We start from the raw sequence: 15,437 nt of genomic DNA, 5'->3' as shown, positions 1-15,437 counted from the left end.
ATCACTTGTCAGTAAGACTTGATTTAAATCACTTTTTAACGGAAAGACTCATTCTTGCTGGTATAATCTTAATATTTACAACCAGATGAAGGTTTTGTTTTTGGAATAATAAATTTTCAGAGTAGATTTTACAGTTCTATCAAAAATTACTGATTTGGTTATACTAGTAGAAATACAAAGACAGGTAATTATGAAAATATTTGGACAACTTTTCTGCTGTACTTTGTTGGAAGGAGAAAAATAATCATTCCCTTAATAACAATTTAAACAATTTATTTAACTAAAACAATATTATACAATAACATTATTTAACTAAAACAATAACATTATAGCATAGAATAACATTATAGCATCAGTTTGTTAAGTGATGTGGTTAAACAATTCTTTAAAAAAAACAAAAACAGACTGAGTTTTAGCTCACATGAAAAACTTAAAACAAATCCTTATTTCCTGATGAACAGCCTTTGGGCTATAATGTAACTTAAATAGAAAACTATCTTTAGAAAGGTTTTTCTTCCAAAAGCATTTTATTTTTAAAATGCGACTTAAATTTTTAAAAATCCAATTTAAATAAAAGAAATCAGATTTAAATTTTTTAAGAATCCAGTTTTTTTATTTTTATTTTTTTAAAAATCATTGATTTTTATCCACCCTGGAAATGACTAAACCTTAGCACTAAGCATACTATGTACAGAACACCCTTGAAATACAGGAATCTCAGCTAAAGCGTCCATGACAAATGGCCACCCAACCTCTTCTTAAAAACTTCCAAGGTAAGAGAATCCACTACCTTCTGAGGGAGACCATCTACTGTTGAACAGCTCTTAATGTCAGAAAGTTTCCCCCAATGTTTAGTCGGAATCTCCTTTCCTGTAACTCGAAGCAACCGGTTCGAGTCCTACCCTCCAGAGCAGGAGAAAATAAACTTGTTCTCTCTTCCATGTTCCCTTCTCCCTGCTTCTCTATTTCAGCCATCCTAGAGCTGCGGCGAAACATGCTGTGGAAGATCTAAACTCGCCCTGCCACAAAACCTGTCTGCAAGCAGACATGCTAAACTCTCCTTTGATAAATAAACCCATGGCCCCTTTCCCAGACCATTCGTTTCTCTCCACGTGCCCCCCCCAATTAATTTTTATTAGTTTTCAATTACAAAAATCCAAAATATGCCTCATTATATCCATATCAAATCACAATACGAAATCAAATATAAATTACCGTATTTTTCGCCCTATAGGACACACTTTTTCCCCTCCAAAAATTAAGGGGAAATGTGTGTGCGTCCCATGGGGCAAATGCAGGCTTTCGCTGAAGCCTGGAGAGCGTCCCCCGCCCCAGCCCCGCGCCTGGGGGGGGAAATAAAATTTTTTTCTTTATTCCCCCCCAAAAAAACTAGGTGCGCCCTATGGGCCGGTGCGCCCTATAGGGCGATAAATACGGTAATCAAATATCCAATTGTATAATTTTGGTGGCCCCCCACATGCTAGGATTACAGGCTTAATAAAAAATATATATTAATCCATATTTAATATTTAATCCAATTGTATTCCAATCATAATAATAGTCCCTTATTCAACAGCTGCAATATTTATGACTTCTATTCGTATTAATACATTCAATAATTTATTAGTCTACAAGTGAAGATCTTTATCCTTGCTGCTGTGTATAGTAATTATTTGTCTGTATTTCTTCTTTCTTTACCAAATCACACCTCTTTGTTTAATGGCAATCTGATTTTTTTATTATTATTTTCCAAAATGTCTAGGCACAATCATTGCAGACAATGCTTCAAAATCCATGCTGGCAACGTCTGCCGAAATCTCAAACTGAAATGAATTTTGGTGGGGTTTTAAACATTTTCACAGGGATGACTTTGACACCACAAAAGCTCCCTCTCTTGCTCATGGATCCTTAACCATACAGTGGTGCCTCGCAAGACGAAATTAATTCGTTCCGCAAGTTTTTTCTTCTTGCGAGTTTTTCGTCTTGCGAAGCACAGTTTCCCATAGGAATGCATTGAAAATCAATTAATGCATTCCTATGGAGACCGCTTGCCAGGCTGGCGGTGCGGAGAAGGGCTTTTCTCCCCACCGCAAGCCTTCAGGACAGGTACGGGAACAGAGGGGAAGGCGCGCAGCGCTTCTCCTCTGTTCCCGGGGCTTGCGGTGGGAGGAGGGTTTTTCCTCCCCACCGCCAACATTCAGAACAGCATTCTGAATGTTGGCGGTGGGAAGGAAAACCCTCCTCCCACCGCAAGTCTCCAGGACAGCCATCCGAAGGCTGGCGCGAGGAGAAGGTCTCTCCGCCCCACCGCCAGCCTTCGGAGGAGGTCCGAGGACAGTGGGGAAGACGCGCTGCACTTCCCCGCTGTCCCGGAGATTTCCCTATGGGCTTTCGTCTTGCGAAGGAAGCCCATAGGGAAATTCGTTTTGCGAAACGCCTCCAAAACGGAAAACCCTTTCGTCTAGTAGGTTTTCCGTCTTGCGAGGCGTTCGTCTTGCGGGGCACCACTGTATAACCCTTTCAGATGACAACCACGAAGGCTTCCTTACCATAATCCAAATTTTACTAGATCTCAGATATTACACCCCCCCAAAAAAAAGAATAATCACATTTCAACCTTGGGATATTTGCCATCAGTTCTGGATAGGACCTTTCACTGGGCTGATACAAGATTTTAACTTTCTTTACTTTTTGAATGCAGAGAAGGAGCGAAACAGAATAAACTCACCTTGAATAACGGGCATAAAAAACAACGTGAGGTTCGGTTTCAGAGACTCACTAATCCACCTTCTGCCATACGTCTTAAGCATTACAGTGATGTTGTCTTTCATCTGAATTTTCTCAATGGCTCCACCAGGGCAGAAGACACCGAGTCGCAACGCCTTTTCTGGGGCACTGCCATTAATGGAGTAACTATAACCCCCAGAGCATACTTGATTCCGGTTTGGGATATGTTGCTTAAGTTTCGAGGCTGGAGACCTGATTTCTATGAGGGTGTCTGCCGGGGCCTGGAGTTTCCACGTAAACGTGTCAAGCAGGATTGGCAGCCCAGTAAGAAACGGCGGTACAACCAGATGGAAGGGTCTCATCTGGCAGGCTTTGGAATTCCAACAGACTGCAATGAGAAAGACACATGGTTATAGCCATAGGCTCTGGGCCAGAGAAACAGGCAGGTGGCTACCCATAGAAGAAATATGGGGTATTCAAAGAGCTATGCAGAAATTTGATGAGTCTGGGAGAGAGGAGTCAAGGGAAAAGGCCTACTGGGGAGCAAGGAATTTTGCTAAGAGTCGGGTCAACCATGGGGCTGTTGTAGACTAGGGCTAGAGGATGGCAGGGGGCATACAAAAGAGGGGTGTAAGTTGTTGTGGACAGGTCTCCCTTCCCTAGGAGGTCAGGTACCTAGGAATTGGTCATCACAGATAAGTGGCCCATGGAGGTGATTGTGGTCTCTAAACATGGGTAAGAAGAAGAAAAATATGGAGAACGTCCATTTCACATGATCAACAATCTGATGCCAAACACACATTAACATTTGTGGTTGGAGTCATCTCAGTTTATTTATTTTTTTAATAGTCAACTCCACTAATTTAAGGGAGGAATTAAAACAGTGAAATAGTTATAGCGTTATAAGAATAATTTTTTTAAAAAAAATGGAACCCAGCAAAAAGGGTTAAGTCTTTTTTCCCCAAAAAAATTTATTCATTTTATAACACAAATAAAGGGTTAAGTCATTTTTTAACCAGGCAGAGGGCCTTCTCGGTGGTGGCGCCCGCTCTGTGGAACGCCCTTCCATTAGATGTCAAGGAAACAAACAACTACCTAACTTTTAGAAGACATCTGAAGACATCCCTGTTTAGGGAAGTTTTTAATGTTTGATGTTTTGTTGTGTTTTTAGTATTCTGTTGGGAACCGCCCAGAGTGGCTGAGGAGACCCAGCCAGATGGGTGGTGTATAATAAAATTATTATTATTATTATTATTATTATTATTATTATTATTATTATTTAGTATTGAAATGTCATGGATCCGTGATCAGCAAGGGGGAGTGAGATACAAATTAAATACATATAATAAATATATATTTGTTCCCCCTGGCTTTGAGGTTATGAGTTTCCTTTACTGAACAGGTTGCTATTATGTTGTCACACTACTATGTTATCTTTTTTTAAAAAACAACTGCTGAATATATTTATTGTGTTTTATTATGGTGCCCCCCTGCCCTGCACTCATTGAGAGCAAAAGCAGTATCTAACTAAAATGATAGTGGTTATAGTTAATAACAGGGCTGTAAGACTGTTTCGTTTAAGGAGCATTTCACTTTATTTAAAAAATTAAAGAAAAGCATTTTAGCTCTCATTAAGAGATAGATAAAACAAAAGAAACAGCGTGATAAAATAAGGCCCACTGCAAAGGTTATCTAGGCACCCGAATTACAACAGCACTGCCCTTGTCAAAACCCCACGCTTTTAAAAATAATGAAGACAGGACTTCCGGGTTGGCGCCTCCAGGCAATGGCGGAGCTCCTCCGATCGGGAGGAATTTGCTCCGTGGAAATCAGGGTCTGACCGCCACGGCGAAGGCGGAGACCCACTAAAATCACAGGCGGGAGAAGCTTGTGAACCTGGGATTCGGCTGGCACCTTTTGCGCCTCCCCTACTCGCGGGGAAACCCTGATTTGGGGATCCGGAGCAAAGTGGGGTGAGCGGCGCGGTGCTTCAAATTGACTGCTTCTTTCACGGAGTGAAGCCGCATCGCTGTTGCCGGAGAGCGCTGACTTTTTCCTGTGGACAATTTGACTTTAAACAACTACCCGTGAGTACAACGGAAAATTGGATCTTTAAATTTATTAATTTGGCATCGAAACGGGAAGGTATTAAACAGGAAGTCCGCCTTCCTCTTTTGTAAATAGATTGAAGCAAAGACGTCACAAGTTAAAGCCTTGGAAAGTCTTTTGTAAAGGATTAAATCTCCATCGGTTAAACCTATTAAACCCCCCTTGGAAGCAGGAGAAGAGGGGGGAAATTTTGGACCTAGCGAGCCTGCAGGAGAGAGTGAAAAATCAAATTACCACTGCTCTGAACCTGGAAACGGGCTGCCAGTAAGATTGACATCTTGGGAGAGTTCATTGACTGTGAACAGAAAGTATGTTGACAGATGGCTAAATAAGAGAAATATATTGTTTCCATTGTCCCCTACTGCATTTAAAAAGGAGGAAAAGTAACTGAAAATTGAAACTAGCTTTATAGTTTAAATTGTGTTTGAAAGGATTGATACAAGTGGAGACTGTTTCCCTCTAGAGGGAGCTTTTGAAACTGTTACAAGAGTGGAGCTGGGGTTTTTCCAGCTGCAAGATAAGAACTGTGAGAATCAGAGATTGACCTTGGATCTTAAGAATGTCGACAGAAGGAGCCTTAGTGACTGTATTATGTAAGATAAGCTACTCGTTGGAACAGCTCCACAAGAAGACGGATGTTATGAATACTAAACTTGAGAACTTGGGACAAAAAGTGATTAATTTGGGACAAAAAGTGATCACCAATACAGAAACTGTTCAGGATTTGAAAGAGGAACCTACTTTGATAGGACAAACTGGGGAGAAGACGGTTGTTGTTGAACCTAAAGTAATACAAGTGGGAGCCCCAGCCTTACAGAGGCAAATTGAGGACTATAAGTGGAGGCCTTTTATGAATGAATATAGAAAAAGTCAGAATTTGAAGATTGGAGCCCTGTTTGGACTGGAGAAGGAAGGTTGGATAGACTCTTTCATGCAGGGATTTGCTGACCTTTGGGTCCTGAATCTGGGTCAGGAGGTGATTGGAGTTGTGGGGGCCTTTGGATTTGGAGGAGCTTTGAAATATGATTTGAGATATTGTATGGACCTTGGTTCTAGCTGTGGAGAGTTGGCTGGTCTGTTGAGAGGGAATGGGGACATGGTTGGGTCGGGGCCCCCCCGAGACCTGCTCTTGAGCATCTTCAGCATCAAAGAATAGGAAGAAAAACTGCAGAAGGGACTTGGAAAAGATTTAAGAGCCTTGGACAGAAGATCTCCAGGTTGATGAACTATATGGAATGGACGGAAATGACTGGCAAAATCCAAGACCAGAGAGAAGAGATGGTGGAAGAAGATTCAGAAAGTTTAAAGTTTATATATAGAAATATTGTAAAATTAATGAGTGTTAGAAAATTGTTGGAATGAAACTTTATGGCTTTAGCAGAAATGTTATAAGGAGTTAAGTATAAATAAGTACTTTAGTATTAATGGAAAATAAGGCTAAAAATATGTTAAGATATTCATAATGATAAAAATAGAGAAAGATGGAAAGGAATTGCTGAAACAAGTAACAGAAGTGGAATACAAAAAGGGAGGTGAGAGGAGGTCGATGAAATAAGGGAATGAAAGATAGAGTAATGAAATGGTATGGTATATGTTTTTAAATTGTTGTTGTTTTGTTTTGTTTAGTTTAGTGTGTTAAGGTTGTGTTTTGTATTGTTTATATATTGTATTGTTTCTTTTTTTCTTTTTTTCTTTTCTGCTCTATTTTGTCTTTTTCTCTTTTTTTCTTCTTTTTCCTTTTTTTGTAAGTCTTAAAAGTAATAAAGATTATTTAAAAAATAATAATAATAATGAAGACAGAAGAGTAAGTTTAAAGCAATGGCATCTGTGGAGACTGAGCTACACTTTTGTTTTCCTGAACAGAAAGTGGGACTTTCTGCAATCTGATAAAAAATGGGAACTTGCATTCGCAGAACGTACGATGGTGGTCCCATCAACTGACAATTTATGTCAGCTCCATCTGCCCATCTAAAAACTCAAATGTTATTTCTAATTAGTCAAGCCTAATGAGCAACAAAAGGACAGATGACGAAAACAAACAGCATTTGGAAGGGCGAGTAAAAATAGGAATACATTCTTGTCAGATGTCTCCCCGCCAAATACACACTTTAAGGGAACTAAATTCCAGACATTTTGTTCATACCTTTAGACTGCACAGCCGTTACCCTCACATTCTCTGTATTTTTACACAGTAAGGCGATAGTGTAACTGGAACCGGATACTAAAGTCACGTTGGTCTCACATTTTTTACTACGATTAATACAGATCAAGCATAAACTTCCAGGCTGTGTTGGCTTCGAAAATATTGTAAGATTTAAGTCCCTCTCTCTCATGAGGTCAACTCTGTAGGTTACATCTGAAAACAAGAAAACAGAGATCATTTAGAAGAACTGCAACACCTAGTCCGTTTCTTAAAAATAAGAAAATAGTGCAGCTGTTGTTCCATGATTTGCAAGATCTACAGAAGAATCTAAATTACCTAGGGGCATTATGTTTTGAAACCGTTAAGCTGTTCACTTCTTTCTAATTTACAAGAAAGTTACCCCCTCTCTTGAATAGAACTATGAACTACCTGAATTCTCCATATAAGCAACTGTCATGGCATATTAATGGAATACTTTATCAATCAGTGTGTCATCGATTGTGGGTCCTCCTTTTAAGTTTGTGCTTTTGTAAAGTTAAGTGACTTCAATCCACCAACAGGCACAAAAATGTCCACTCAATCTCTCCCCCTTCTTCCAACAGCAGTTTCCTGACATTGGCAACCATCTCCTTTGTAACCTCCGAAGAGGAGACGGCCCCAAGGTTTGCTTTAACGTGCTATTCTTCATAATGGTATTACCTGACAAACGTAGTAAACTTCAGTTAGCCCAAAATACTGTATGGATGTCCAATGCCCCAGTGGCGTAGCGTGGGGGGTGCAGGGGGGGCCGGCCGCACCGGGCGCAACATCTGGGGGTTAGGGTTAGGGGGCGCAAATCCACAGGTTAGGGGGCGTAAATCCACGGGTTAGGGGGCGCAAATTACTTGCCTTGCCCCGGGTGCTGACAACCCACGCTACGCCACTGCAATGCCCCTGTCTAAACTTAATCTCTGACAGGGAAGTCATGTCAACAATGGCCTTCTAAATTCAGGAACTGAATTTATTATTAAATCCAATTTCCAATTGTAACCAATATAAGGTACAACTCCGACTCCATTCCTACTTATGGGCATGAAAATTACTAGAAAGCAGTGCTTTACTTTTTTTATTTTTTGAGACCATCTTTTCCAGTACAGTTGTACCTTGGAAGTCAAACGGAATCCGTTCTGGAAGTCCGTTCGACTTCCAAAATGTTCGGAAACCAAAGTGCGGCTCCTGATTGGCTGCAGGAAGCTCCTCCAGCCTATCAGAAGCCAGACCAGACATTCGGCTTCCGAAAATCATTTGAAAACCCGAACACTCACTTCCGGGTATCGATCCGTTTGGGAGCCGATTTGTTTGGGAGCCAAGGCGTTCAAGATCCAAGGTACGACTGTATAGTGTGGTGTTTTTCCAAAAGAAAAAAGGGTACCTGTATTATTAACCCATAGTGCATATTTTGCCCCATTAAGTTTTGCTGTGCACAGAGGTGTGTGGTCTCTCTCTATCTTTTATACACACACACACACAAAGACCCATTAACCAAAGAAAAGAGAAAAGGAAAAGGAAAAGAGGGAATTGGTTACTTACTCTCTTCATTTTCAGGGCGCTGAACAAAAACTTTAAAATGCAAATTGTGGGCCCCAGCGTTCTGTTGATATTGCTTACAGCCTTGCATGGAAAGGTTGAAATTACCAGCAAGAACGACCGACTGCCCCTCTTTGGGTGTCAGCTCTTGAGGGGGCTGTCCGGGTAACTGGTACTCGACTGTCTGAAAGTTCCGTTCACATTTTGCGATGGTGTAGTTGAGGATAGAGATACGTGCTCTTAAGTTGAATGGAATGACAAATTGCCAGGCCACCAGTTCATTTTCTGGTAACCCCAACGGGTAGTTGGCAGATATCAAGGTTGCTTCTCCTTCTGTTTGAAATGTGGATTCAACAATGCACAATCCTATTTTAAACACAAAGGGAGACAAGCATTTGTGAACACATACAATCACCGGCGAACCTCAAAATTACAAACTTGTTTGAACTAGAGAGTGTTTGCATTGCAGTCGTTCTTCCCAACCCAGCAGTCACCAGAAACCTCAGGATAGTGACCCTTGCCTTGTTAGAACTACGCTCAAGGCCAAGCTGGTGCCAGAATTAGGCCCCCAAGAAAAAGAGTTTCAATTACCTTTGACTGAGAAAGTATACCCAGACAGACAGACAGACAGACATGACCACTATGAGCATAAAAGGGAGCTTATGTGTTTAGGCACAGGCAAACTCGGCCCTCCAGATGTTTTGGAACTACAACTCCCATGATCCCTAGCTAACAGGACCAGTGGTCAGGGATGATGGGAATTGTAGTCCCAAAACATCTGGAGGGCTGAGTTTGCCAATGCCTGCTTTAGTTTCTAAGGTGATATGTGTGTTGTATTCTCTCATGGGCTTAGCTTGCAAGTTCTGGCTCAAGCGAAGACAGTGACATTGTGGTTTTTTGGGGGTCCCTCACTGTTGGATTTACATATAAGCTAAACAAGCTATAGGCCCCACTCTCTTGGGGGCCCTCCTAAAAATTAAAGGGGAAAAAACTGGATGTACATTTCCAAAATGTAAGATAAAAAACAAATAAAATAAAACCCACATACAGCAACAGTGTCTTGTGTTGTGCAGGTCCATAGATTACCATACTGTATAGCATATATTCAACACACACAAAAACAGAACAATTTGTTGTTGACAAAGGACAGCTGGACATATAAAGGGCCCCATTACCTTCAGTAGCTCAGGGCCTCATCAAACCCCTGGGGTCCCTCTATGTGTATGTGGACTGGTATAAGCTTACGTACTCTTTATTCTTACTAAGCAGCTTTGGCTTATAAGAAAAACCCATTCTGTACGGTCTGGTGGTCAGATTGAACCATGGTAGTTTGGCAGAAGTATTATAGGTCAATACACAGTCAACAAGCAATACAGATGAGAGCGTGTATGTGTGTGGGGGGGAATTGGTCCACTATCAATTTGGCTAAAACGATTTTCAGTTGGTTCAAGGGAGGTTGTTTGAAAGCACACTCACATTACACAGGTAAAGTTGTTGTTTTTTTTAATGAAGAGCAATTTTGTCACAGGGTCCTTTCAAACAACACTCGTCCTTAGGTTATATAGTTGTGAAAGAGAACTGCAACATGCAACATGAAAGAAACAGGTAATTTCCGTTATGACAAAAAGGATAAGTATATACCACGTTACTTTTTGAGCACATAGGTCTCACACACACACCTCTTTAAAAGTGTGAGAAGTAACATGTGCCTTCATCCCATCCCACATCCATTCTTCTGGACAGGCCTTTAAGATTTTAGCTAGTCTACATCTGCCCTAGATGGGCAGGGGTACCTTTACCTTTACCATCTGCCCTAGATAAATGTAATACCATTCTTGTGTTATGTTGGCACATTATTTAATATACAAATGCACACTTGTGTTTAAGAAACAGCCCAGTGCATTAATTTAGCCCCTTCCATATTGCTCGCAAGTAGGCTTAGGATGCTAAATAAAGGTCAGGATTCTCCCTCCTTTCCTTCAAAAGCTTTCTACTTCCAACCCCGTCCTTCAGCGCCTTCTCTGATCTCCCTCACCCACTGCAAAACCGGAAATGTCTTTGAGAGAAACCTACTGCAGGAAGTGCCCCCTCCAACCCACTTAGAAGAAAGCAAGCCTACAGAACCACATTTAAAGATAGTGTGTTAAAATATCATTAATTTTTCTGCTGACAACAGAAGCAAATCATACTCACTTTGGATGGAAGACCTCCCTTCGAGCTTAAAGCCAGAGACACGGACATTAGAGTTCCATGGAAGCGTCAGGGTCATAATAACTCCCCCCTGCACCTTGATTCGTGACACAGTACCATTTCCACAGAAGTTTCCAATGTTGACTCTGTTCGTATTAAGAAGGGTGCCAATGTTGTAAAGAACTTGGTCGGGGCAAGTCTCTCCAGGCAGAATTTGTCTTAAGAACGGAGAGAACTTCAGTTCAAGCCCATCTAACCTTCTGGCTTTAACATCCCATATGAAGGTCCTGTTAAAGGGCAGGAACCCAGAAGGCAGAAGCAGAACATCTCCGAAGGGACATGGTCCTCTCATACAATCTAGAAACACACAGACACACATAATGTAGGAATGATCATCACACAAGACCATCCAGTTAAATTAGAATCCCTTTACTCTTTCATTTATGTTAAGAGCTTTGAGTAATTCTCTATGCACATTCTAAGCCAGGGTTTCCCAAACTTGGGTCTCCAGCTGTTTTTGGACTACAATTCCTATCATCCTGGACTACTGGTACTCTTAGCTAGGGGTGATGGGAGTTGTACTCCAAAAACAGCTGGAGACGCAAGTTTGGGAAATCCTGTTCTAAGCAAACAAGGCACTCAAGTTTTTTATATTTTCTTTTTCTTTAACAACCACCCAGCCTAGTTTATTATTTGAAGACTGAAATCCATGGTTGTGTCTTTACCAAAATCACTATTGTGGTGTTCAGAACTTCTGGGAAATGTGCGACAGTTGAAGGCTTTGAATGTGATGCGATGAAAAATGATATTTTATTAGCACAGCATTGATGCTGCAATAACGCAGAGGGTTCATTGATGGGAACTCACTCTCATTCTGACCTGAGAAGTAGGTGCTATTATATTTTACTGTGAGCTCACATCATATAGGAAAATAAATGTCACAGTCTCAAATCAGTTGGACTTTGACAGAGGGGAGGCTTAAATAATGCATAGTAGCGATCTATAGTCGCACTGTGGAGGGACGCGGGTGGTGCTGTGGGTTACACCACAGAGCCTAGGGCTTGCTGATCAGAAGGTTGGCGGTTCGAATCCCTGCGATGGGCTGAGCTCCCGTTGCTCGGTCCCTGCTCCTGCCCACCTAGCAGTTCGAAAGCATGTCAAAGTGCAAGTAGATAAATAGGTACTGCTCCGCTGGGAAAGTAAAAACGGTGTTTCCGTGCGCTGCTCTGGTTTCACCAGAAGTGGCTTAGTCATGCTGGCCACATGACCCGGAAGCTGTACGCCGGCTCCCTCGGCCCATAAAGCGAGATGAGCGCTGCAACCCCAGAGTGAGTCACGACTGGACCTAATGGTCAGGGGTCCTTTTACCTTTATACAGGGGTCCTCAGAAGTCGAACGGAATCCGTTCCGGAAGTCCGTTTGACTTCCAAAACATTTGGAAACCAAGGCGCAGCTTCCGATTGGCTGCAGGAAGCTCCTGAGGCCAATCAGAAGCTAATGAAGTTGCGTCAGATGTTCGGGTTCCAAAGAATGTTCGAAAACCGGAACAATCACCTCTGGTTTTCCATTGTCCGGGAGCCAAAATGTATGCGTACCAAGGGGCTACTGTGGGAAATGTAAAAGAACTTGTAAATTAAAAAATAAACGCTGCTTCCTTTTTGGTTTTTGTTTGGCCCTGTTTGCCAAGTCAGAATCCCAAGCTTTCCTTTTTCTGCTGGTTTTCTGCTGCACTGCTATAGGGTTCAGTAACAATCACCCCCACCACTGCTCCTCTCCAAGATTTGTCAGCTGGGGAAGAGGAAGAGGAGAAATGGGTTTGCTTGGTGCTATGCAGCTCAGCTCCCCTCTCTTGGAGCCGAAGGAGAAGGCTTGGTCTTGCTTTGGTGCTGGGCTTCAAGATGCTCTAAGCGCCATCGCCGCTTGCCCCGGCCTCCATCTGGCAGCCTCAGGTTGGCTATTTTCGTCTGCATTTGAGCTCAACTTCTGAGTGTGACGCAGCCACAGGGATGACCCCCTCTTCCCCCCCAACTCCAAGCTGGAAAAGGCTAAAGCTTCTCTACCCACCATTGACGGAGGGTGATGGATCATGGCCAGGGGTGGCAAGCGGAATTACAGACCGTTGCTTTTCACAGGAGAAAACCAAAACAAGAATGGTTCATATAAACCAGGGGTCTGCAACCTTTAAGACAAAAAGAGCCACTTGGACCAAAGAAAAAAACAACTGGGAGCCGCAAAACCATTGCGACATTTAAAACAGTGGGGAGTGTCGGGGCACACAATGCGCCTCCTCCCCTCGCTAGTATCCGCCCCGGAGCCGCGGCAAAGGTGTAAAAGAGCCACATGCGGCTCCAGAGCCGCGGGTTGCTGACCCCTGATATAAACCATCGTGTCCACTTAAGAACTCTTGGTCCATGGTTTAATCAACTATGTTTTTAGTTGATTGATCTGTCAATTAAATTGATTAGAACCTCCAGCTGTAAGTGCAGCTTGTTTGAAATGGGCTTCATATCAATCAATCAAATCTATATTATATTATATTATATTATATTATATTATATTATATTATATTATATTATATTATATTATATTATGGCAAGAGCTGTTTGACACTGAAATGGACTACCTTGGAAGTTGGTGGGCTCTCCTTCGCTAGAGGTTTTTAAACAGAGCTTGGGACACCCACCTGCCAGGGTGATTTAACTGTGATTCTTGTATTTGAGGGGTTGGACTAGATAGCCACGGGGTCCCTTCCAGCCCTACAATTCTGATTCTCTGACAATGTATGAATTTTACTGGCCAGGCCTTTTTGCGTGTCGGAGATAAAAGCGCGCAGTTGCTTAGATCTTAATGGGACATTTTTTAGAGAGCATTGTGCTCCTCAGGAGGAACACATGGTCAGAAGCACACTCTCAGTATTAGAAGCAGAGGACTGAGCAGAACCAGCGCTGAACAGTCACATTCTCGTGTGGTAATTCGGTTTTCCCCCGAGGCCAACCTTCTGATCAGCAAGTCCTAGGCTCTGTGGTTTAACCCACAGCGCCACCCACGTCCCTACCCCTGTATAAAAACAGCTAAATAATCAGTTAAAAGGAAGATGATTTATACAGTTAAGTTATTTCAGTTCAGTTGACAGCCCCAAGCCCTTATTTAGCAACAAAGAGGATGGTACTGTAACAAGTAGAAGATAAATAATATTTACCCTTGTCATTTAGGCTTTCAGCATGCAGCTCAGGTTGACAAATATCCAAATTACTTTTAGAAGCTTATAAAAACTGGATAGCATAGTGCAACTTACCAATGTCCCTCTCAATCACCAATTCCCAATAATTCTGCGGCTTTTCACAATCAAAATCAAAACGAAGCCACTGCCCAGAGGTTATTTTCCTTTCAGAATAAGACTTGTTTCCTCCTACAACCAGTGCACACTTTCCTTGCGCTGCAGGTTTAATCCGAACTGATGTGTTGTCAAGACGTTCAAGGGAGATTTCATAGGCACCTGAAACGATTGTTAAAAATGCAGGTTATGTTTTTGGTTCCAGAGTGGTAGCCATATTAGGCTGCTGCAGCAAAACAAACGAAGATGCCTGTCGTCGTCGTCCCCCCCCCCCCCACACTTCAAGACAAGCAGATTTATACTGGAATAAACTTTTCCTAGATTAATGTTCACTTTATCCAAAGAACCAGACAATTGGTTATGAAAACTTATGCCGTAATACATTAGGGAGCAATGGATTCTTTTGCTATTATGCCTTTGATAAAAGGATAGTCAGCTATACATGTACATATTCCACCCTCCCCCAATCTAAGGAAATACAATTTTCCTGCTGGGTGTTTTAACTATTTAATACTTTAGTCTTAAGCCTTCAAAAAATAAAAGTATGGCCTTTTTTGGACTATTTAAATACCGTATTTTTCCATGTATAACACGCCTCCGTGCATAAGATGTCCCCTATTTCTGGGGACTCCAAATTAAGAAAATGGTGGGAGATGGTCCAGAGTTGTTGGTGAGTAGTTGGTTGGTTTTAGTGGGTTGGCTGGTTGGGAAAGGCAGTTGGAGAAGCAGTTGCCAGGCAGTTGGAAATAGAGAAACGGTTAGAGCAGTGGGTTCTTGAGTGAGGGGAGGTAGAAGAGATAGAGAGAGGAAAATAAGACTAAGAAAGTAAAGAGTAACAATGTTTGGAATGCCGGAAAAGTTTGTTTGTGTCTGAAATAAAATACACTCTTCTTTATTAATTGAGCAGCTGACTGAGGCTGAAGTGATTTTACCAGGGAGGACCTGGTTGGTGGCAGCGGATTAGTGGTGTACGGGTCAATAGTCCGTGGGACTATTGCTCCGTACAAACGCCACAATCATAAATTATTATTATTATTACTACTACTACATATTTGTAGCCGCTTTAACTATTGCTCATTTGTTGCTTAAAGAGTCAAAAAGGAACCACATGTGTACTGGCACATCAGACTATGAGAAGACCCTAATGTTGGACAGAGGAGTCGCACTAAACTGCTTCGTGGAGTCCAAGGCGGGGGCAAGATCTCAAAATAAATTTGGGCCAACCATTCTGTCAGGAAATAGCACAGTAAGCAATTGCTTTTTGTTTAGGCAAAAGGAATAAAAAGTTCCACTGTCGCATGAGCAAAACCTCTTTAAAAGCCAAAAGATCTACCCAAAGTAAGGCAAACACAGCTGAAAACGGTAAGC

At 42.0% G+C, this 15,437-nt stretch overlaps 1 protein-coding gene across 2 annotated transcripts in view; it reads right to left on the bottom strand.

Moving 5' to 3' along the window:
* CDCP1 (CUB domain containing protein 1) overlaps positions 1 to 15,437 on the bottom strand; it is a 44,904-nt gene that overhangs the window by 11,056 nt on the left and 18,411 nt on the right. The window contains exons 1-6 of one of the 2 annotated variants that reach the window (XM_053410182.1): positions 14,641 to 15,015; positions 14,031 to 14,231; positions 10,739 to 11,092; positions 8,549 to 8,911; positions 6,980 to 7,192; positions 2,729 to 3,115 (exon numbers count right to left, since the gene is read on the bottom strand). In XM_053410182.1, coding sequence (XP_053266157.1) covers positions 2,729 to 3,115; positions 6,980 to 7,192; positions 8,549 to 8,911; positions 10,739 to 11,092; positions 14,031 to 14,231; positions 14,641 to 14,674 — 1,552 coding nt within the window. In that variant the 5' untranslated portion in view covers positions 14,675 to 15,015. Of the gene's footprint in view, positions 1 to 2,728; positions 3,116 to 6,979; positions 7,193 to 8,548; positions 8,912 to 10,738; positions 11,093 to 14,030; positions 14,232 to 14,640; positions 15,016 to 15,437 lie in introns of those variants that run through there. The other variant, XM_053410181.1, reaches the window with a different exon arrangement.

The sequence above is a fragment of the Podarcis raffonei genome, chromosome 12 (assembly GCF_027172205.1).
Source record: "Podarcis raffonei isolate rPodRaf1 chromosome 12, rPodRaf1.pri, whole genome shotgun sequence".
Classification (NCBI taxonomy): Eukaryota; Metazoa; Chordata; class Lepidosauria; order Squamata; family Lacertidae; genus Podarcis; species Podarcis raffonei.
This window is presented reverse-complemented; position numbering and strand designations above follow the sequence as displayed.